The sequence below is a fragment of the Phasianus colchicus genome, chromosome Z (assembly GCF_987193195.1).
Source record: "Phasianus colchicus chromosome Z, bPhaCol1.hap1.1, whole genome shotgun sequence".
NCBI lineage: Eukaryota > Metazoa > Chordata > Aves > Galliformes > Phasianidae > Phasianus > Phasianus colchicus.
In genome coordinates this window covers 11,422,086-11,446,216 of record NC_143476.1, presented here as the reverse complement: position 1 = coordinate 11,446,216, position 24,131 = coordinate 11,422,086, and the positions used below count along the sequence as shown (strand labels likewise).

The 24,131-nt window shown below is 49.0% G+C and overlaps 1 protein-coding gene across 1 annotated transcript; it reads right to left on the bottom strand.

Annotated features, from left to right (window-relative positions):
• Window positions 1-632: 632 nt before the first annotated feature.
• On the bottom strand, window positions 633-8,848 carry LOC149912510 (rho GTPase-activating protein 32-like). Its single transcript, XM_090131131.1, has 9 exons — window positions 8,798-8,848; window positions 8,403-8,484; window positions 7,781-7,924; window positions 7,401-7,503; window positions 7,173-7,305; window positions 6,925-7,007; window positions 6,457-6,564; window positions 5,961-6,106; window positions 633-646 (listed from the first exon to the last, which is right to left on the bottom strand). Exons 1-9 carry the CDS (start codon window positions 8,846-8,848, stop codon window positions 633-635), a joined length of 864 nt encoding a protein of 287 aa, XP_089987257.1.
• Window positions 8,849-24,131: the final 15,283 nt, after the last annotated feature.

Genomic DNA, 24,131 nt, shown 5'->3' with positions numbered 1-24,131 from the left:
CCTGAAGAGAGAGAAGTTTGGAAGGAGGACAGAGGGGAGTCTCTTGATGCCTGCCTGTTGCATCCCAACCTGCCCACAGAGTGAGTCACTTCGGCCTTGTGTGGAGGCCCTGGCTTCTTTGGAGTCTGTTTTTCTTTTGCTGAGCTTCTCCTATCCAAACAGAATGGCCTTACAACATGCTTTCTGGTCCTTAATACTATACCCATGCAATTTGTAACTATTACAGTTCTGTAAGTGAGAATTGATCACATGATTGAACAACTGTATTTCTAAAACATGTTATGAAATAGCTTCTTTTTACTAATACTAATAAAGTCTTTCTACTTTTTCAAACTGTTTCTAAGGGCAAATTACAAAACACATGGTGCTGTACTGCTTCAGAGCAATCCCACATTTGATAGCCAGTGCAGAAACAACATTCCATCCTACAGCATTAGCTAGTTCAGAGGTACCAGACATGTATCTGGATGTGGCTGTTGTGCGTAACTGGGGCTGAGGGATCAGAAATGACAGCTCCACTCTTGGAGACCACAGAACTAAAATGGAAAGATAAAATAGTTGCAGGGCAATTGTTCTCTGTGCCTGAAGCAGGGACCGATTTATGGGGGAGAGATTTAACAGTTAAATGAGGATTACAGCTGCAAGTCTGTTAAACACATATCAGGGGTCAATGAATGTGTTAACAGCTGGTGATGAGAAGAAATGAATCCAAAGGTGTGGGCAGGGGAAGGAAATCGGGGTGGACTCACAATTTTCTTTTACAAAGAACTGCCCAAGGAGGGAGTGGAGCTGTGAAACAGCAACAATATCCCATAGCCTTAGAAGGGAGAGTGGGTCTAAAAGCTGTAACACAGACACTGGTTAAGGATGTCTTCTGGAACCTTGTCTGTTGCCTTATAACACCCCAGTCCTGTCGGCATGGAAGGCAGACGGCACGTATCGGCTGGTGCAAGATGTAAGGAAATGACTGAACCCGTTCTCAAAAGACAGCCTGTGGTTCCTAACCCCTATACCCTAATGAGTCAGATCCCACACGGGCAGCAGTGGTTTGGTGTGAGAGACCTCAAAGATGCTTTCTGGACAGCCTTTGGACTCAGAGAGAAGTGGCTGCGTTTGTATGAGGACACATTGTAATCCTATCGTGATTCGTGATGATACTGTAGATACTGGAACTCGTGCTAATCCTTGTCTTTGCAGCATGTGAAGCAAGCAGCTGGTGCTGCTGTCATGCAGAAAGCTCCCTTCCAACCACTCAGCAAGCATTTGGATGAGACAGCTTCCTGCTGGGGAGCCCTCCGACATCACTGCTGCCTCCTCCAGAACCATACCTGCAGATGCTTCAGAGCTCTTCAGCATGGACTTCCTTCCTCCCATCAGCAGCTGCTCCTGCACTGACCTTCATTCACACTGGGATACCATCTGCTTCCAGCAGGAGCTGACCTGCGAGACAGAGAAAGGAAACGTGGGATGAGCACCAATGCAGAAGCACAAGGCTGTGTCACCACCACGTCTTGCAGCCTTGGGAAGTCAGCTCCAACTGCAGCCTTGGTCAGAATTACAACGGGCACCGTAAATTAAGTGTGACCTCTGAAGTTGTTGCCATGATCAGAAATAGACGCTGAAATCGCTCACATAACTGTCGGTGGTTCCCTCCAAATTCTTTTGCTTTGGGGAACAGATGGACTCGGAATGGAAGGACACGAGAAAAATGACATCTGTTTGAGCTCAGCAGACTTGAGAGGTGGGCCTGGGTGAACCTCATGAGGTTCAGCACAGCCAAGTGCAAGGTTTGGCATTTGGGCCGGAGGAATCCCAGGCATTCTTTTGTCATCGTGGTGGTTTCCAATAGACCCCAACAATGAGACATCAGGTCGCCGTGTGGGCTCCTGGGTGACACTGCCATTGCCCAGCCATTGCAGCCTAGGGGCAAATAAAGTAAAATACTTCAGAAAGATCTCACACTGATTGCATATTTTACTGTTCTTTTACACAAAACAGAAGGGGAGGACAGCAGATGCATGCAGCTGCATCAACACCCAGGCTGCTAAAGGAATGGAAAGACAGAAACATCAAATATCAATGCGTTATTCTAATGCAAGGAGGGAAGCTTTTTTCAGTGTTACTTTTTATCATTTAAAATGAGCAGTTGGCACTCTTAAAGGAAAATCCTAGGCCCCAGGTTCTGACAGTGTGGCAATCTGGCACGGACTCAGCTGTGAATGATCCAAACAGTCTGTTCCAGATTTTAACATCCCTTCTATGCATTCACAAGTTTTCTCTCTTGACTTCCCCTTACAGCCGTTAGATGCCAGCAAAACATCCCACAAACACTCCTTACCTCTGTGCACACAGGCACCCATCCAACCAGAGCCATCAGTCATTCCCAGCCATGCGCTCTTCCTCCAATCATGGTCAGCATCACACGGCCGTCACGCAGCTCACTTGACTCAGTTTTTCTCTTCTTTCTGGAGGTGTCCTTGCTTCTCAGCCTTACCTTCTCGTGATGTTTATCTCGCTCTGCAGCTCCTGCTCTGAATAGGCTTTCTTGGATTCCCGCATGACAGGCACAAAATGCAGCCACAGCCCCTGCCACCAAGGTCAGCTCTTCAGCACACATTACCTGAGGAGCACTTGGCAACTCCTGCAACCTGAGCAGTGCCAGGAAGACTGTTTCACTTCTGCTTCTCCTGGCTCAGAAATTCATTTTCCTACCTAGAAAATGGGAAAAGAAAAGAAAGAAAAAAAATCCTGACATAAAGCAGACACAATTGATACTATGGAATTCTGGATTTGCCCTCTATGATGAGAAGTTGAGTGCAAAGAACTAAGAAGAGCCAGGACCAGGTTGTGAACTTGTGGGTAAAATTAGGAAGTGCAGCAGTGCAGGGCTTCTGGAGGTGAGGGTCTGCTACAGCCGCCTGGAAAGAGAGCCTGTTGGTGGGAGCTGCTTACTGCAGCCAGCAGAAGCATCGCACTCACTGACTCTCATCCTGATGGGGGATTCCAGTCAGTCTGGGAAATCAGCATGGCTGGCTGCAAGCAATCTGACAGACTCCTGGAGTGCAGTGAGAATCACTCTGTGGTGCAGGCATTGGGCACAGCAAGCAGAAGGGAAGCATTGCTGGACATGGTGCACACCAGGGGTTACGACAGGAGGCGGTCAGGGCTGCAGTGACCATGCCCTCCTTGAGTTGGTGATCTCAAGGAATGCGGGCCTGGCAGGAAGCAAAGGCAGGAGCCTGAACTTCAGGAGAGCCAGCTGCAGGCTGTTCCAGGAATTCTTGGACGAGATGCTCTGGACAACTCTTTGTAGGGGCAAAGGGATGGAAAAGAGCTGGTCACTTTCTCAGAAAAAAACTTGCTCAGAGCTGAAGAGCTCTCCATCCCTGCCACATGAAATCAAGCAGAGGAGGCAGAAAACCTGTTTACTTTTTCTTGGGAGGGTGGGAAGGAGCTTTGGGTTAGGGGCACATCCTGTGCCAGAGCATCCCGATGGGACGCGTGGGATCAGCAGGTCTGTCAGAGAAGCGGGTGAGGTTGCAGGAGAGGAAGGGGAGGAGGTGCCAGCACGGTTCTGCACGATGCTCTGCCACACTGGGCAGCTTGATCATGGCTCAGCAGTGGGATCCGATGTGGAGAAGGGGAGACGGAAATCAAGGATGGGAGGGAACCATCAGACACAGTCGGTGAGTGTCTGTGAAGTCTTGCAGACCCAGAGATTCCCAGGTTGTTTCTGCTTTCGTAGCATTTGTGTGCTGCAGGGTGAGCAAAAGGTTCTGCTGCTTGATTCTTCTGCAGGAGCCGCCTAAAAGGGAAATGGCCACTGAGCTGCAGACCAAGCAGTACTGCCTGACGTTGGCCAGGGGGAGCTTCTCCTTCCGCAGTGTGCTGATGACAGGTCTGGAGATGATCTGCAGGGCCAGTTCGTAGCTGGGAGCCAGGAAAGGACATGATGGGAGGAGGGAGGTGTTAAGCAACATCCAAGGCATCAAAATGCATCAGAAAGCCCTGAAAAGCATCACAAAGCCACAGCCAGGAAGCTTGGGAGTATCATGAGCAGCATCCAGGATGCGAGAGATTATTTGCTACCATGCCAAATGGTTGCAGAGCTCCCCCTGCAGACATCCCAAAGCCAGACAAAACAGGAACAAACCCAGAGCTGTGCTGCACGCACCCCACAGCCACAGCATTGCAAGCTGGGGTGCCTTGCTGTGTGCTGCATTCATCCCAGTCCGTGTGAATGAAGACTCTGGAGGCAGTCAAGGTGTTGATTGAGCACGAGTGTGCTTTTATTATTATATAAAGGACAGGAGGGTGTGAGAGGTCCACGGTGAAGATGGGACTCATCCTGTCTTGTCATGGAGAGAGTGGCTCAGAGCTCTCAGTGCTGCTCTCTGATGCCTGGGACTGGAGGCCTGATTGAAAGTCCTCCTGCAAGAGGCTCTGCTCCTCCTCACTGACACTGACCTGCTCCTGCATGGAGGTGCTGCTGTTGGGGCACTCACACTGCTCTTGGGATGGCCTGCACTGCAGAGACTCCTGGTTACAATCCAGGCTGGTGACTGTGGTTTCTGGCAGGCCCAGGTCAGCATTTTCAGCAGAGCCAGGTGTAATGAGGGCATGAACTTGAATGAGCTCCTTCTCTCCATTAATGTTGTCAGACGGAAGGCTGCTGTTGGAACTGCAGCAATTTGTGCTTCCTAAGAGCTCTCCACTGATGGAAGCACACAGAGCATCCTCGCTACTTGCCCTGGATCTTGTGGGTTGGCAAGGGCTCGATTCACCTAGAAAGGATACACAGGGGTTAGTGTCAAACTTTCACAAGCTGAATTACGACAGTGGTTCTTGATCAGGGGTGAACTGAAGATGTTGGGCAGGGGCTGGAACGCCAGAAAGAGATACAAGTGCAGAGCAAGCTTGAATTCTATGCTCCTGAAAAGCAGGGATTTGGAAGCTGCATTTGCACCCTTACCTGCCAGGACTACCACTGCTGTTTCTGAGGGCTGCCTGGCATTGCGCTGCAGTTGGCGTTTGCTGCCAGAGGATGGCTTCCTGAGGCTGAAGCAGCAACACCAACTGCTAGCTGGTGATTCCTCCTTCTTGCTGTGTGGATTTTGTCTGGAGAGAGAAAACAGCCAACGCTGTGAGTCGTGCGTGGTGAAGGGTGAGGGAAGAGCTGCACTGAGCTCTTGGCAGCAGTTGCTTGTTCCTAGCACTGCCTGGTTTCTGCAGGAAAACACAAAAACCCACCCAAACAATGATGCTAGGTGCTGGAAAAGAAAGTCCTCTTTACCTGTCAGATGGAAAGTCGATGACAGTGTGGAATTTGCCCTGCCCAGCTGCAGGGCTTTCTTCCACTTCAATGTCCCTGCTGCTCTCTGTTACCACAGAAGAGGTGCTGTGGCCTCGCCTCTGTGCCTGTGCCTCCTCCAGGCTGAGCAGCTTTGTGGCAGCAGAAGAGACCCCCACAGACTTGGGCCCTGGGAGAGAATTGTGCCCTGTCAGGGAAAAGCACAGGTAAGAGTGAGGATCAGAAAGCAGCAGCACAGCCACCACAGTTCTGGGGGAGGTGCTGTATTTTTCTCAGGCTTGCTTATCCGAGCCACTGGAAGAAGAGGAGCTCAAACTAACCATGTGGGCAGAGGTCTGTTTATGGCAAAGGACATGGTCATCATTAAGAGAGCTCACCCCTAGATAAAAGGGGCAGGGAACTGAGAAAGCTTCGCTGCAACGCTTGCATCAAGCTTCTCCTGCGTGCAAACATAATAATGACAGTTTCCTCCTTGTGAAGTTTGGGCTTGGACATTCTCAGCATCCAGCAACAGGATGCCATACCCTAATGGAAGCCCAGAGGTCTGTAGTCCCCTTGATGGTAAAAGAGTATCTCAGAGGTCCTGGAGAAGGCCTGCATTTGATCAAGGTGTCAGGTCAAGATCAAGCTAATGGAGGAAGACACTCACCTGCTGCATCTGCAATGTCTGCTCCGGATTTGGAGCAGAAGAGGACGTCTGTGTGGTTGATGATGAATTCCACCACATCCGACTGCATCTGCAGCTCCATGCAGGCAGCTCTTCCGCTGGCGCAGGCAGACTCGTTCTGCTGTGATCTGTAGAAAAGGCAGATTTTAGAAGTCATTTCTCCAAGACCGTTTCCCCGAGTCTGAATTGTTGCAGCCAAAAGCTGTCAGCTGAGGCTCTGGAGACTTCCGCAGTGGGCAATCAGTGATGCCACTGCAGAAATTCCCCTGGATGATCAAGGACACGTCAGTCCCATCTCAACAAGACTGCAGAAATTGTCACCTAGACATTGTGCCCATGGGGATGGAGAACAGCCCAGGCTCCTGCACTTCTGTCAGCCACAGATTTTACAGAAGAGCACATTTGATGGAGAAAAAGGGAAGACTGCTTTTCTTAACTGGAGAACAGAGGAAGTGTTGAAACAGAACCAGAAGTTTACCTTAAGAGGTTTGGAGCCCACACAATGGCTAGGTTCTTGGCATGCATGTTTGTTACCGTGGAGCTCCCAGCCAGACACGCCAAGTGTCTCATCAGGTACTCCAGTGTCCTGGAAAACAAGAGAAGCAAACATTCAGCACCAACGAGCATGCCGTGCTGCAATTCAGAAAGCAAACCTCCATTCATGCTACTTCTTGTGATAGCTACTGTCACCGAAGGTAAAGTAGATCCAACTTGACTGAGTGCCACGCTGCAGCACCAAGCCCCAGCACAGCACAGCCGCAGCCATCAGCTGCACCAAGCGTGCCCCCGTGCCCAGGAACTGACCCCATAAAGTAACCCCATGGAGCCTTCAACCCTTCAGCAAACACAGGCATCGTGTTGCCGGCGTGAGACAGAGCCTGGAACTGCATCGTTGCCCTCTGCGATGCAGCAGGGCTGAGCTCAGCAGGCTGAGGGCAGCACTGACCTGTAGTGAGGAGCGGGCAGCTGCTGGATGACGTCCTGCATTCTGAGCAGCCGCTCCTCCTCTGTAGTGGCACCAACAGCATCCTGGAGTAGTGCAGAAAGGGAGCGAGACACCAATCAGGCTAGTACACCACTGCGAGTAAACCTCGTGGGGCTGACAGCAAAAGGGCCTCCGAGCTGGGGCACTGCTGCAGCCATCTGCCAAGAGGCCCAGGAAGAGGGAAATGAAAGACGTGGCCTTGTGCTTACCGAGAACTTGCCGTACAGCTGGTGGGTGAGCAGAGGGTTCGGGAGCTCCCTGAAGTACATCTTGCAGAGGGAGCTCACGCTGTGAATGTCACGGACGGTGAGCTCAGGAATCTGCTCCGACTCAAATTCCTGCCTGGAGAGAGGGACGCAAACCCGGTTGAGCGAGAGGAAGGCAAGCCCAAAGCCACACCAGATGCACTCAGGCTGTGTCAGTCGCAGCACTCTTACCGCAGTCTCTGGATGTTGGACGCGACGCCGGACAGGCGGTATATCCCCTGCACCACGCCGTGCTGCTCAATGAACTCAGCGCAGCTCTGGAGGACCTGGGGGACTGAAGAACACGTGCCAGCCGTCAGTGGAGCTCCTGATTCAAGTCCTGCTGCAGGCTGTGCTTCACATCCCATCCACTAAGCCCAGCCAGGCTTGGCTGAAGCAAATACAGATGTGCTTGTCTCTTAGGAGCATCCGCCTCACTTGATCCTTCAGCCATCAACTCCCATTACACGTGTCTCCACGGCTATCAGCCTGCCCCCTGCTAGATATGAGCTCCCTTTCATCTTCTTTAGATGCCCAGCAGAGGAAGATCTCAGGAATGGGCAGCTCCTTACCATCACGACCGGAGTGGAGAAGATGCTCTCCCAGGTCACCGCCAAACACCCTTTCCTTCTCCACCTCCCGCTCGGTCGGTTTCTTTGGGCGGGCCTTCACCAAGGAACGAAGGAAGGTGAGGATCTTGCTGCGTTTCTTGGGCACTGCACAACAAAAGGAAGAAACCAGGTCATTTCAGGTCTGGCTCCGTTGGACGAGGCCGAGCACAGCACATTCTACAGAGCACGTCAGAACGGGAAGAACATTACCAACCAGTACATACAAAAAGGGATTTTCCCCATGCCTGGAGGAGCCCAAGGCCAGGTGGGATGGGGCCCTGGGCAGCCTGATCTAGTCTCACATTAAATGTGGGGGCTGGCAGCACAGCCTGAGGCGGGAGGGTTGGAGCATGATTTTCCATGAGGTCCCTTCCATCCCAAGCCATTCTATGAAGATTCTATAGTTTTGCCAAGTCCAATCATAAACACAGGAGGATTGGGCCAAATCTCTGCCCCATGGTATGCATGAAAGATCATACATCCAGATGACAATGTGGGATGGATAAAGGAGGTACTAAACACGGAACCACCCCAAAAAAGACTCCCTTTTGCTTCCCCACACCATCAAATGTAACATCCGTACCTGGCTTTGGCACAGAATTGATGAGTGCCTCAGGAATGTTCTTATTAATGAGTTCCACACACTCCCCTGGGAAAAATCCAACCTGTAACAAGAAGAGAGGCCAACTATTGCATGCAGCACTTCTCAGTTCTGAACTGTTAAACCAAAAGCCACGTAACATTTCCCTCGGAACGTGCTTGCCTGACATTCCATAAGACTATCCAGCAGAAAATGGCCATAGTTCACAGCATAAAGGTAACAATTTTTCAACATTAGCAGCCAAGGGCAAGGTCCTCTGACACCAACACAGGGAAACTGTTTATGTCCATTAGGCATCCTGTGCAGGCAGAGCAGCTCTAAGCTGAGATTCCTGCCTTTACTGAAGTTGCACTCTCCAGTCTGAAGCTTGTGCCTACCTGGAAGCCGAGCTTGCCTCTCCACCAGGGGGTCAGCTCCTTTGGTGGCATGTCGATGACACACACGACGTCTCCCACCTGCAAGAGATTTCAGTGTCAATCCCAGCTTCAGCACGGCTGGGAGGAAAGCACGGCTCAAATGACTGCATTCTTCTGCACTGCCAAACATCGCCGAGCATGAGAGCACTTGCACCAGTGCAGCTCTGAAGGCATTTGCCATTGTAAAATTGAACAACAAGGAACGCCTTGAACTGCTTACCTCAAAGGAGAGTTCATCCGCTGCCTGGGCAACGTATCTCTTAATAGCATGGGCAGCAGCAATAGCTGGAATGTTCACAGCTGACTCCCCATGGTCCAGCAGGGGCTTCCCCTTGTTCTCAGCCTGAAACAGAGAGCACAGGCCACGGTGAGGAGCTGGGAACCAACAAGGAGGATTTCAAGGTGAGGAGCACATCTGCAGAGAAAGCTGCAGGAAATGCACTCGGTCCTTATCATGGGCACTTCAGAAGGAACTGCAAGTCTAATAACGGCTGTTTCTCTCCCTGGTGTGCAGCAGGCACACGCCAGCAAAGATGCATCTCTCCCCACCCAGACTAATCAGCAATGGCACTGACGCAGACAGGTGGCCTTGTCCATTTTGCCCCCTCCTTTCCTGCGCTCTTTGTGCAGGAAGGCTGACTGTTTCAGATGCTAGGAGACCGTGAAGAGGGAAACCAAAGCTACGGCTGCAGTTACAAGGTGCAAACAGTGCCACTGCAGGCACAAAGCAGCTCTCTTGAGCAGTCCAACCAACAGCGAGGCCAAACAGAGCAGAGAATGATTGTTGTTTCTGCAGCCATTTCAAGGGAAAAGTCAGTAGAGGACAAACACCACAGCCGAGATGGCTCTGGTACTTTGATAAACTTGCCACGCTTGCACTACTGTCTTGCCACAGAGGAGCTCTCTTGGAAAGCAGGAGAGCACATCTGCGGCTCACTCTGCTGGCTGCAGTCAGGGAACAAAGACCAATCAGAACTTCATACTCTACCTCTGTCCATGCCAGGTCAGGCCCACAGCTGATCTCGCTGCACGCCACAGCCATCAGCGTAGGTGTGACAAGCTGGAACTGAAAAGAAACACACTTTTATTTTCTCTGTTCACATCTCTGCTGTGCTCCCTACAGCTGTCGGGCACACTCACACAGCCCAAGCACGCCTGCTGGTGTCCCTGGTGATGCTGTGCAGCTCTGCACAAGCTGGGGCTGGGACTCTTTGCCTAAGGGATTGCTTTCCATAAAACCAGCTGGTCACAGCACCACAGACAGCATCCTTCTGAGGGCTGAGCTGCAGAGCACGTGGAGAAAACCCACACGTGACCAGCGTCCCATCAAAGCTGGATGAGGCTGTGTTACTAAACACGGGGCGTCATGGGCTGCTAAAGCATGTGGGGGGATAAACCATGGCAGGTACCTGGCAAGAGATCAGAACGAGGGAGAGAAATCTCACGAATCCGCAGCCGTTCCTTGTCTCTTTGCTCTGATCTTCCACGAGCAAAAGCTGCAGCAGGGAAGCAGGCAGAGGGTGGAGAGAGGAGAGAGAAAGAGCAGGTCAGTTTGCTTCCACGGTTTAGCAAAGACTACGAGGGAAAAACCAAAATCTGCCCTCCCTCAACTTAAAAACTTAAGTTTTCAACTTAAAACCATTTCCCTTGTCGTGCTGTTATCTACCCTTTCAAAGAGTTGGTTCCCTCCTCTTTTTAGGCTCCCTTGAGGTACTGAAGGCTGCCATGAGGTCACCCCACAGCCTTCATTTCTCCAGGCTGAACAAGCCCAGCTCCCTCAGCCTGTCTTTGCAGGGGAGGTGCTCCTGTCCCCTGATCATCTCTGTGGCTCGCCTCTGGACCCTCTCCAGCAGCTCCCTGTCTTTCTGGACACTGTACTGCAGCTGGGGCCTCACAAGAGCAGAGCAGGGGGGGACGATCACCTCCCTGTCCCTCATGGCCACCCCTCTGCTGATGGAGATAATGTGATCCTATGAGCTCCGCCAGCCAGCAGTTCTCAGCACTCACTGTCCCCCCGTCTCTCCCACACTGTCTCAGCTTACCTACAAGGTGCTGCACAGGACGGTGTGAAGACAAAGGGACGCAGTCGGTGCACAAGTGCAACAAGCGAGCTGCTCAGTCAGAGCTCCAGCGCTCCAATGAAGGGACGCAGCACGCACTGCTCCTCCCCTCATTCTAGCCCTTATGACATCACTGAGGGCCACCAGGCTGCTCCACCACGACGGACAGGGTGGGGAGGCAAGACCAGTCACAAGGGCAGAAGATTCCAACAGCCCAGCCCAACGTTCTGGAATCAGGGGCTGCTTGGAATTCTACCCCAGCCAAATCCTGGAGAAGCTGGCACGGGGTCGTCATGACCAAAGCGCAGGACCTGGCGCTTGCTCTTGTTGAGCCTCGCACAACTGGCCTCAGTGCATCCCTCTGGAGGGCCTTCCTGCCCTCAGCCAGATGGACGCTTCCTCCCAGCAGCGTACCTTGCAGTGCTGGGCCCATGTCAAATCCACACTAGAGTGGCTTTTGTTACATTCAAGGGCATGTTGCAGCACCCATCTATTTCACCTGGAAGGAAATAAAGCAGGAGATGGGAGAAACACAGAACTACTGCCAGACTGCTTTATCCCTTTCTCAGCCCAACTTCCCTTGCCTCATCCCCTACCCCAACTCCTGGATGATGCTCACAGGCTGACAGTTGGATCTCAAGTCCATAGGACTCCTTTCACAGGGCTCCATCAAAAAGGCTGTCACACTTGTTCCGTACACTCACACTGACCCAGCAGTGGTATCACAGTCACTTAACACACACACAACAACCAAACCCCGAGCATGCACATCCCTTCCTGCGTGACTGCAGCCCACAGCTCCCCTTCACACCTCCGTGGATCTCTGGTGTTTTACACGGATGCAGCCTCGCTGCAGCTCCGTGGCTGTCACACAAGGCCTGCAGGACCTCTTTCTCTGCAAAGCCCGTCTGCAGGCATTGGTTCACGAGGTTCACCTCCTGCCCTCCTGAGCAAAAACAAGCACTAAGAACAAGAGCAAAGCACGCTGGACTCGACCTGGCTGGATCCCCAACCCTCAGTCCTGTCAGACGGACCCTGGTGTGGAGACTCATCCCCAAAGCCTGGCTGGACATCAGCACAGGCATCCTTCTTCAAACGCCCCATCCAAGCAGCAAGGGATCAAAGCGTTGGCACAGCTGAAACAGAAATGCTGTGTGAGTTTCCTGTTAGCACTGAGCAGGAACAAATCTACCGCTGAGCAGCAGGATGTGAGACAAGCAGCAGAAGACACCCAACCTGCAGAACCAGCTCGTTTGGGGTCGGTCCAGATGTTTGTCTGCTCCCTTCCCTGGCCCAGGCCAAGCTTGTGAGCTGCTCCTCCTTTGTGCAGGGGGAAATGGGGCAGATGCCATGTGGTGGCTATGCACAGCATGCCTTGGACTTGCTTTTCCTCTCTCCATCTGCCATTAGCAAACAGCATCTCCAGCCTGCAGAGATCACTGAGTCCAACCCCTGCACAACAGTGAAAAAAAAGATATGATAAGGGGTACTTAAAGCACAGCATCTGTAATCAGATCAGACTCCTGCACTGTGAAGACTTCCATGAGTATTCCTGCAGAGTGCATCACTTAGTCTCTCTCTAGCCTTGTGTTCATGGTTTTCCTGTAAGAGCTTGTCTAAACACTGCCTGTAATCGTGGTTATGCTAGAAGCATTTGGATTTCTTGATCCTCAGTGTGATTCCAATAACAAATGCAGATGTTTTTTTGTTAGGGACAGCTTTCAATTTCTCAACTGAAATTTCAATATTGCATTAGGTGTTGACAACCACGGGGCTGCAGTACAGAGAATTACAGGAAGATTAATTTCTCCATCTCCATGCTCCTAGACATTTATGGTTACAGTGATGTAGTTATATACAAAGTTGCAAGATACCAAAGCTAGAATAACCTCTTGGTGCAGCAGGATGTCTGGAGCCCAAGTGCAGAGTCTCAGTGTTGCAAAGCCTTGAAGAGGTGCACCGTATGTGCTGGGGCTGATGACACAGACACTGGAGCAAGGCCAGTGTGATGTTAGAAACTTGACCAGCAGCTGATCTGCTGTCAGCCATTTCTGGACACAAACGGGATCTGGTCGACTTAGGACATGACCTTTGGGCTGGAGAGCAACTCCCCGAGGAATCACACAGCCACTGCAGACCGTTGGCAAGAACCCCATACCAAAACAGCTCATCTGCAATCAGTTTTTAATCTGTGCAGCAGTGATTGGAACAGGCGCACGCTCTCTGCAATTGCAGGAATGTTCACAAGTGGAATGGACATCACCTGTGTGCTCCAGCTCTTCTGTGTGCATGCTAGGAGCAGTGATCCCCCTGCACCCAGGGCTGCAATAAAGTCCTGTGGGCTTTCTGACCTGCCAACCAGCAGCCCAGGCTGCCCAGAGCCACATCCAGCCTGGCCTTGGATGCCTGCAGGGATGGGGCATCCACAGCCTCCCTGGGCAACCTGTTCCAGTGCCTCACCACCCTCTGGCTGAAAAACTTCCTCCTCACATCCAACCTAAACCTCAACACCCCCCGTCTCAGTTTAAAGCCATTCCCCACTTGTCCCATCACTGTCCACCATCCAAAACAAAACACCTCGGCTGTTCAACACTGAAAGAGCAAAATAACCCACAGCTCTTACTTCCACTGTATGCATTTAATTCCAAACTTAAGGTCACAGGTTAATTACTCAGGTGATCCTTCCTGACAGAAGAACTACTCGTAGCGATGTGTAGGAGTAAGGAACAGTTTGAAAAGGTCATGGACATATCAGAACTTGCAGCATTTATCTTAATAGATGCCTACATTGCAAAGCATTTTGTAAAACACACGTTAGAAGTACTGTGCATTGGATTACACTATATCAAACTCTAAGTAACAATACAGGTTGCTTTTAAATCTACACTTACATGTTTTCTTCTAACTCCTTGATAACATTCCTTACTACCTTCAGTTTTACAGCCAAAGCAGTGTTTGAGCTGGTAATGTACTCTTGAACAGCACTGTTGCCTTTAACATTTGTATGTTTAGATCTGAAAAGAGAATTTGGTCATTATTTCATGATGAGAGAATCTTATATGACAGAACAGAATTACAAAAATCTGACAATACTGTAAAATGCCAGCCTAAGAATGTGGCTTTGATTTTTCTTTTTCTTCTTTTTTTTTTTTTTTTTTTTTTTTTTTTTTAATGGTGAGTGTACCATTAATTCAAGACAAGAATTTTGTTTGTAAGTCGATCTCTATAACTGTTCTTGGCATCATTCTGTAGGATGAACTAGATACATGGAATTTGGCACTGGCTCCCCAGGGCAGTGGTTTGGCACTGAGCTGACAAAGGCCAAAGAGCATTTGCACAATGCTCTCAGACACAGGGCTTGACCCATAGGAGGTCCGGTGTGGAACCAGGAGGTGGAATACATGATCCTCGAGGTCCCTTCCAAATACAGATATTCCATGATCCTCTAATACTTATATTCCCAAGTCCTGTACACAGTGCTCAGGTGCTTAACTGAGAGGTTCCATGAAACAGTGAGGTATCTATGTCCCTTTACCACTCAGTTATTCAATTTGCCACATGGATCTTTCATCCAGTCACATTAGAAAACACTCAAAGTATTTCCTTCAGTCTTCCATTCTGATAGAGCTTTCTGGAGCAAATAAAGAGTTGCAACTCAGAATGTCCACACCTCCCTTCCTGCACCCTGCATACTTTTTTCATTGTACTGTGATTACGTACCATTCTATTGTCACCCTCATTCTGTCCTTATCTAGGCAGTTTAATGCCATTAAATTTTCCAGCAACAGATGCCCACAAGTACAGCCAGCCTGGAAATATTTTGATTACTTATCTTTGTCCTGATGTCCTTGTAGGAGGTGGGACATTTCTCCATCTCAGCAGCAGAGGGCAGGAGGGGTCCAAGGTGAGGGCACGCTCTCCTCTATTTTTCTGGAACTCAAAGACAAAGGGAACAAGAAAACCAGATGTGTTTCCCTGCCCATGGCAAACACCAGCCTTTCCATCCTTACAGTCCTTCCTGCCATCAGCAGAGATATTTTGCTTTCTTGTGCCACTTCATCCCTTTAGCATCTGGCATTCTAACAAAAAAGTACTCTAACACAGGAATTTTAATATTTTCATATTAAATGTCAGAATTAAGGAACCATTATTATTACCAAATATTTAAAACATTCAACCCAGTGAGAAGTGAACTGATGTTGCATTTAGCATTCAGAGAAGAACTTGACATTTCTCCGGGAAATTCTGTAATCATCATAGTGTTTCACAGTTTTCAGTTTATGAATACTAGTTAAGTCTTCACTAATACATTATCTTCTTCCCCCTTTATGCTTTCTATATTGCTTCTGAAGCAGACTTACCTCATGATTGAATAAATGTATAGTAACGTCCAAGGTGCTTGGATTGAACAAAAATAATCCCAGTATGGGGTTCAGTCAGACTTCTATAGAATAGGTGAATCTTATGCACTGGTGCCAGAGATTTCCAATAGACGACAGGAAGTTCAACAGATGAAAAGTGCACCTAAGTAAAAAGTGCTACTTTAATAAACTATAGTCTCATTGTCAAGCCTTGCACTGTCTCAGCAGATTATTACAAAATGTTCATTCAAGCAGGAATTAAGAGATGCGTCTGAATTGATAACAACAACGAGTAATTAAGAAAGCTTGACTGCAGTCTGCTTGAGGATTCCAGTCTGAAGTGTGTTCCACCTGATGACAACTGGGAATGTCTTTCTCTCACCATTAGAACCATTGCACCTCTGACTAAACACATAGCTAATCACCACTGAAAACTAACTACATGTTGATTAACATTCAGAGAGATTGTGCAGGTGTCCTTTTAGGAACTGGCCTACAGTATGCTAAGAGGGATGGATGTGGGGACATGAGGATAACGTGCCCTCTGCCTGTTAAGACAGCCCCAGCAGAGCAGGTCAGCAGGCTGAAGAGCTGCGTGGGTCACCAGGGCTCAGAGACTTCACTCGGCCATCTGAAGGTTGAGGGACTTCAGCCCAAGCTGCCCTTTTCCATGCAGGCAAGGAGGCCAAGAGAAGGTGGATCGGCACGGTTCTGGTGCAGACAGGGGCTGCAGTGTGAGCAGGCCTACACAGACAAGGCTGTGCCCACACAGAGTGACAGCAGCTTTCGCTGTGAGCAGATTCCCAGGGGGCCTGAGCCATGGCAGTTCTTGATGGCAGCATGTTCCAATCAGCCCTGGAAGTCTTCTCTGGACGTCTGTCGCATTCTGGAATCCACACTGAGGACGCAGTCGCTGTGTCAGAGCAGCTGGCAGAGTCACGGGGAACCGTGACGTAGTTGGCCCAGGGAGCAACAACAAGGCCTGCACTGCTCAGCCAGCCCAGGCCAAAGGGGAGCACGAGAGAGAGCAGAGGAGAGAGGGGGGGAAAGAGGGCCAGGAAGGAAAGGCCTGTGCCTGAATGGACGTGTAGCAGCAGCTGCTGACAGCAAACTCGGTGATGGCAGGGGCACAGCAGAGCAGTGCAATGCTGGCAGCTTCCTGTGTCTTTCACACAGGCACTGCAGACATGGCCAGCACTGGGAGATCAGCAGAACTGCTGCACACCTCTGCCAGCCCAGGCCAGAGGAGTGCAGAACAGTGAGCTGCTGCTGAGGGGAGAGAGGATGGCCTGAGAGCTGACCTGAGAGGCAGGGCTGGCTGTGTGACAGCAGCCTCTGTGTCCTCCTCCTGTGTCTGTGAGGGCCAGAGGGCCAGAAGAGAACATGCCCAGACAACGAAGCCCTGCTGTCCTCTGCTGCTCAGCTGGAGAGATGTTCCGCCTTCCTGAAGGACGCTGATCCAAAGGGAAGGAATCAAAGGAAGTCCAGGCTGGCTGTCCTTGTGGGCAGCAGCTGCTGGCAGCTGCCTCTGTGCTGCCATGGGCAGGGCACAGCACACACAGTGTTTGCAGTTCCCTGTGTGACACTGGCCCTGGTGACCTGACAGCCATAGGGAGACAATAGAAAGAGCTGCCTCCCTCTGCCAGATGAGGCAAAGGTGAGAATCCCAGAATCACAGCATGGCCCGGGTTGGAAAGGAGCTCAAGGTTCATGAATCTCCAACCCTTGGCTCTCCAAGGGTGCACAGGGGGCTTTGTTCTCCCTGTGGTGCAGCTTCAGTGCCAACTCACAGCTGAGCTGGTTGGCACACTGTGACAGCCTGCCGCTCTGAAGCTCTTGGGGCAGTGCTCAGTTCTTTCTGAAGTACTCTGGAAATGCTGCTTCTCCTTCACCAAGTCTGTTTCCAGACAGACGTCTTTTTCTCCTCTGTACACACAAACAGTATCTTGTAACTCCCTGGCACAGTGCTCAGAAGTGATACTTCTGGAAGCACGTCAGAGAAAAGTGGCCTTGTCCCAGTGGACTTTCAGAGCAGATGAGAACAAGTCTTGGTTGACGGCTTTCCTCTGCTTCTGGAACTGCACAGGCAGGTTGTGTGTTGTCATACTTTATGCCAGAGTGCCAAACTGAAGCAGTTTCTGCAACTTCTTTTTTTCATACTTGTCACTCTTTGCTGAGACCTTAACTTAGTCATTTTTAATGCGCTCTCATCTAAACTACTGTGTCCTCCAGTGTCAGTGTTGTATGAATCAGGACTGTGGGATTTCATCAGTGAAAGGATTCTGCTCTAATGACTGTCATTCTAAAGCTGATATTGTTTCTACCGCATCAGGCTTGCATGAAGCATCTTTGATCAACAGAGAAATCAGAAAAATTGCTTTTCCTATTGCAGTTTCCTTTTAACTAGTGATGAAAGCTGTCAGTTTATTTTTGGCACCAGAAATCCTGGGATGCAACCAGGTTAGATAAGAAGTGACACTGAGTCAACAGTAAGGGAACACAGATGAGATAGCATCACACAGCTCTGGAAAAGATGTTCCAGCTCTGTGTCTACCTACACCTTCAGGAGATGAAAAGTACTGGCTTACTGAGGTGTCCTGGGTTGCAGGTTCTGTTAATCTCCATTTTTGGAAGAGCTGCTTGCAATAAATACCTTGTAAGGTGAATGAGCTTGATAGAAGTAGGGTGTGAAAGAGATGGATTTGCTGTTTCCCTGAAGGTGCAGGAGTATTGCTGTGCCTACAGTTAGTAAACAAGGCAGAAATCACTGTGTTCCTCAGAATGAAAAGGAATAAAAATCTTTTTGGGAGTGACAGCACGCCTGAATGAAGCATAAATCTAAACATTTAAAATAAGGGCTAGTGTCAAAGGGACTTGCAGTATTTCTCGAGAAGAAATATTTGATGCTTCTTTGTGAAAGTCATCATAACAAAAGTGTACTGATGTCTTTGCTGAGGATTTCCTTGGTTCCAGCCTGAAGGTGTGCGCAGGCATGAGCAGGCAGTGCTGAGCTGCAGGTGAGTGCCTGTGTCCCACAGCAGGAAACCCGTGGATGTCTTCAGGGGGTTGAAATGGGCAGAGCTGTGAAACCTGCAGGCTTTCACTGAAATTGTCCCCTGCTTTATTTTGTAATCTTAGTTTCACCGATGCTTTCCAATATAATTTTCGTATGAATGCAGATACATGGGATAGGATTTAAAGTTTTTATGGTGCTGCTGTATAGTTTTCTGTGGTCATCATAAGCCAATAAAAAAAATAAATGGTAATCAGGCAATCTATTAACAACCTGTGGCACGTGTAAAACAATGAAATTCCTTGCAGGAAGACAATATTGCTATACAATAATGTGGCTATCCAAAACTGTTAATTATAATTGATGAGCTGGAGATAAACCTGAAATGCAGGACTTTGATCTTAGCCAAGAATAATAAAACTTATTATCGTTCTTAAATTGGCAGCTGCTATCAAAAGCCTGTGTCTTATTTCCCTTTTAGTAACACTGGCTAAATCAGAGAAACTGATAAAAGAATTCCATGATTGCAGCTTAGGGATTCTTTCCCACTTGACAAGAAGTAATCTATGTCCAAAAATGTCTGTAAATACTTTTTCTATATTCTTTGGCCAGATGTATTGATATTTGAGATGAATGGCAAAAACATTTTGCGTACATAGATAAGCAATGCAAATTTCCTGGGTTGTTTTAGAGAAAAAAGCTCCGGTTATCTGATCGTTTCCATGCAGAAATAAGATTTACAGTAAAATTCTCCTTATTATTATTCATGCATGAATAAGTTCAAAAAAGAGACATGGGGGATGTTGTTTCAATTCCGTCTGATTGTAGGAAGGACTGTCAGGATGGAAAGGCTAGTGTCTGCCATGGGCAAAGAAAAACTTCTGGTTTTCATGTTCCCTTTGTCTATGAGTACAAGAGGCAATGAAGAGAGTGTGCCCTAAACTTGGACCCTTTTTGACCATTGCAGCAGAGATGGAGAAGTGTTCAACCTTCTAGAAGGACATCAGGACAAAGATATGTAATGAAAATAAGTCCAGGCTGGCAGTCCTTGTGGGCATCAGCTGCTGGCATCTGCATTGCTGCTGCCATGAGCTTGGCACAGCAGGTAAAAGATTGCTTTTCCTTGTGTGACACAGGAGCTCTTGACTTGAAAGCTAGAGGGATGCAATAGAAAGAGCTGCAACCTCAGCCAGACATGGCAAAGGTGAGTGGGATGTTGTTTCAATAGTGCTGAAGTCAGGAAGACTGTAAGGATGGAAAGGCTGGTGTTTGCCATGGGCTGGGAAACACATCTGGTTTTCATCTTCCCTTTGGGTGGCAGAAAAAGAGGAGAGTGTGCCTGCAACTTCTAACTCTCCTGCCCTCTGCTGCTCAGAGGGAGAAATGTTCCATCTTCTAGAAGGAAATCAGGGCAAAGATATGTAATGAAAATAAGTCCAGACTGGCTGTCCTTGTGGGCATCAGCTGCTGGCATCTGCATTGCTGCTGCCATGAGCATGGCACAGCAGGTAAAAGATTGCTTTTCCTTGTGTGACACAGGAGCTCTTGACTTGAAAGCTAGAGGGATGCAATAGAAAGAGCTGCAACCTCTGCCAGACATGGCAAAGGTGAGTTGGATGTTGTTTCAGTTGCTGCTGATGTCAGGAAGGACTGTAAGGATGGAAAAGCTGGCGTTTGTCATGGGCAGGGAAACACATCTGGTTTTCATTTTATCTTTGTGTGCCAGAAAAAGGGCAGAGTGTTCCTGCTTGTTCTAACTCTCCTGCCCTCTGCTGATCAGAGGGAGAAATGTTCCAGCTTCTAGAAGGACATCAGGACAAAGATATGTAATGAAAATAAGTCCAGACTGGCTGTCCTTGTGGGCATCAGCTGCTGGAAACTGCATTGCTTATGCCATGAGCATGGCAAAGCAGGTAAAAGATTGCTTTTCCTTGTGTGATACAGGAGCTCTTGACTTGAAAGCTAGAGGGATGCAATAGAAAGAGCTGCAACCTCAGCCAGACATGGCAAAGGTGAGTGGGATGTTGTTTCCATTGCTGCTGATTTCAAGAAGGACTGTAAGGATGGAAAGTCTGGTGTTTGCCATGGGCTGGGAAACACATCTGGTTTTCATTTTCTCTTTGTGTGCCAGAAAAAGAGCAGAGTGTGCCCTCACCTTGGACCCATCCTGCCCTCTTCTGCTGAGATGGAGAAATGTCCCAGCTACTAGAAGGACATTAGGACAAAGATATGTAATGAAAATAAGTCCAGGCTGGCTGTCCTTGTGGCCATCCGCTGCTGGCATCTGCATTGCTGCTGCCATGAGCATGGCAAAGCAGGTAAAAGATTGCTTTTCCTTGTGTGACACAGGAGCTCTTGACTTGAAAGCTAGAGGGATGCAATAGAAAGAGCTGCAACCTCTGCCAGACATGGCAAAGGTGAGTGGGATGTTGTTTCAATTAGTGCTGATGTCAGGAGGACTGTAAGGATGGAAAGGCTGGTGTTTGCCATGGGCTGGGAAACACATCTGGTTTTCATTTTCTCTTTCTCCTTTTCTGCCAGATAAACAGCGGAGAGCGTGCCCTCACCTTGGACCCCTCCTGCCCTTTGCTGCTCAGAGGGAGAAATGTTCCAGCTTCTAGAAGGACTTCAGGACAAAGATATGTAATGAAAATAAGTCCAGGCTGGCTGTCCTTGTGGCCATCCGCTGCTGGCATCTGCATTGCTGCTGCCATAGGCATGGCAAAGCAGGTAAAAGATTGCTTTTCCTTGTGTGACACAGGAGCTCTTGACTTGAAAGCTAGAGGGATGCAATAGAAAGAGCTGCAACCTCTGCCAGACATGGCAAAGGTGAGTGGGATGTTGTTTCAATTAGTGCTGATTTCAGGAGGACTGTAAGGATGGAAAGGCTGGTGTTTGCCATGGGCAGGGAAACACATCTGGTTTTCATTTTCTCTTTGTGTGCCAGAAAAAGAGGAGAGTGTGCCTGCAACTTCTAACTCTCCTGCCCTCTGCTGATCAGAGGGAGAAATGTTCCAGCTTGTAGAAGGACATCAGGACAAAGATATGTAATGTAAATAAGTCCAGGCTGGCTGTCCTTGTGGGCATCAGCTGCTGCCATCTGCATTGCTGCTGCCATGAGCATGGCAAAGCAGGTAAAACATTGCTTTTCCTTGTGTGACACAGGAGCTCTTGACTTGAAAGCTAGAGGGATGCAATAGAAAGAGCTGCAACCTCTGCCAGACATGGCAAAGGTGAGTGGGATGTTGTTTCAATTAGTGCTGATTTCAGGAAGGACTGTAAGGATGGAAAGGCTGGTGTTTGCCATGGGCTGGGAAACACATCTGGTTTTCATTTTCTCTTTGTGTGACAGAAAAAGAGGAGAGTGTGCCTGCAACTTCTAACTCTCCTGCCCTCTGCTGATCAGAGGGAGAAATGTCCCAGCTTGTAGAAGGACATCAGGACAAAGATATGTAATGAAAATAAGTCCAGGCTGGCTGTCCTTGTGGGCATCAGCTGCTGGAAACTGCATTGCTTATGCCATGAGCATGGCAAAGCAGGTAAAAGATTGCTTTTCCTTGTGTGACACAGGAGCTCTTGACTTGAAAGCTAGAGGGATGCAATAGAAAGAGCTGCAACCTCTGCCAGACATGGCAAAGGTGAGTGGGATGTTGTTTCAATTAGTGCTGAAGTCAGGAAGACTGTAAGGATGGAAAGGCTGGTGTTTGCCATGGGCTGGGAAACACATCTTGTTTTCATTTTCTCTTTGTGTGGCAGAAAAAGAGAAGAGTGTGCCTGCAACTTCTAACTCTCCTGCCCTCTGCTGATCAGAGGGAGAAATGTTCCAGCTTGTAGAAGGACATCAGGACAAAGATATGTAATGAAAATAAGTCCAGGCTGGCTGTCCTTGTGGGCATCAGCTGCTGGCATCTGCATTGCTGCTGCCATGAGCTTGGCAAAGCAGGTAAAAGATTGCTTTTCCTTGTGTGACACAGGAGCTCTTGACTTGAAAGCTAGAGGGATGCAATAGAAAGAGCTGCAACCTCTGCCAGACAAGGCAAAGGTGAGTGGGATGTTGTTTCAATAGTGCTGAAGTCAGGAAGACTGTAAGGATGGAAAGGCTGGTGTTTGCCATGGGCAGGGAAACACATCTGGTTTTCATTTTCTCTTTCTCTTTGAGTGCCAGATAAACAGGGGAGAGTGTGCCCTCACCTTGTAACTCCCCTGCCTTCTTCTGCTGAGATGGTGAAATGTCCCAGCTTCTAGAAGGACATCAGGACAAAGATATGTAATGAAAATAAGTCCAGGATGGCTGTCCTTGTGGGCATCAGCTGCTGGCATCTGCATTGGTGTTGCCATGAGCATGGCAAAGGAGGTAAAAGATTGCTTTTCCTTGTGTGACACAGGAGCTCTTGACTTGACAGCTAGAGGGATGCAATAGATAGAGCTGCAACCTCTGCCAGACATGGCAAAGGTGAGTGGGATGTTGTTTCAATTAGTGCTGATGTCAGGAAGGACTGTAAGGATGGAAAGGCTGGTGTTTGCCATGGGCAGAAAAACACATCTGGTTTTCATTTTCTCTTTCTCTTTGAGTGCCAGATAAACAGGGGAGAGTGTGCCCTCACCTTGCAACTCTCCTGCCCTCTGCTGCTGAGAGGGAGAAATGTCCCAGCTTCTGGAAGGACATCAGGACAAAGGTATGTAATGAAAATAAGTCCAGGCTGGCAGTCCTTGTGGGCATCAGCTGCTGGCATCTGCATTGCTGCTGCCATGAGCATGGCACAGCAGGTAACAGATTGCTTTTCCTTGTGTGACACAGGAGCTCTTGACTTGAAAGCTAGAGGGATGCAATAGACAGAGCTGCAACCTCTGCCAGTTATGGCAAAGGTGAGTGGGATGTTGTTTCAATTAGTGCTGATGTCAGGAAGGACTGTAAGGATGGAAAGGCTGGTGTTTGCCATGGGCAGGGAAACACATCTGGTTTTCATTTTCTCTTTCTCTTTGAGTGCCAGATAAACAGGGGAGAGTGTGCCCTCACCTTGCAACTCCCCTGCCTTCTTCTGCTGAGATGGTGAAATGTCCCAGCTTCTGGAAGCACATCAGGACAAAGATATGTAATGAAAATAAGTCCAGGCTGGCTGTCCTTGTGGGCATCAGCTGCTGGCATCTGCATTGGTGTTGCCATGAGCATGGCAAAGGAGGTAAAAGATTGCTTTTCCTTGTGTGACACAGGAGCTCTTGACTTGACAGCTAGAGGGATGCAATAGATAGAGCTGCAACCTCTGCCAGACATGGCAAAGGTGAGTGGGATGTTGTTTCAATTAGTGCTGATGTCAGGAAGGACTGTAAGGATGGAAAGGCTGGTGTTTGCCATGGGCAGAAAAACACATCTGGTTTTCATTTTCTCTTTCTCTTTGAGTGCCAGATAAACAGGGGAGAGTGTGCCCTCACCTTGCAACTCCCCTGCCTTTTTCTGCTGAGATGGTGAAATGTCCCAGCTTCTAGAAGGACATCAGGACAAAGATATGTAATGAAAATAAGTCCAGGCTGGCAGTCGTTGTGGGCATCAGCTGCTGGCATCTGCATTGCTGCTGACATGAGCATGGCAAAGCAGGTAAAAGGTTGCTTTTCCTTGTGTGACACAGGAGCTCTTGACTTGAAAGCTAGAGGGATGCAATAGAAAGAGCTGCAACCTCTGCCAGACATGGCAAAGGTGAGTGGGATGTTGTTTCAATTAGTGCTGATGTCAGGAAGGACTGTAAGGATGGAAAGGCTGGTGTTTGCCATGGGCAGGGAAACACATCTGGTTTTCATTTTCTCTTTCTCTTTGAGTGCCAGATAAACAGGGGAGAGTGTGCCCTCACCTTGCAACTCTCCTGCCC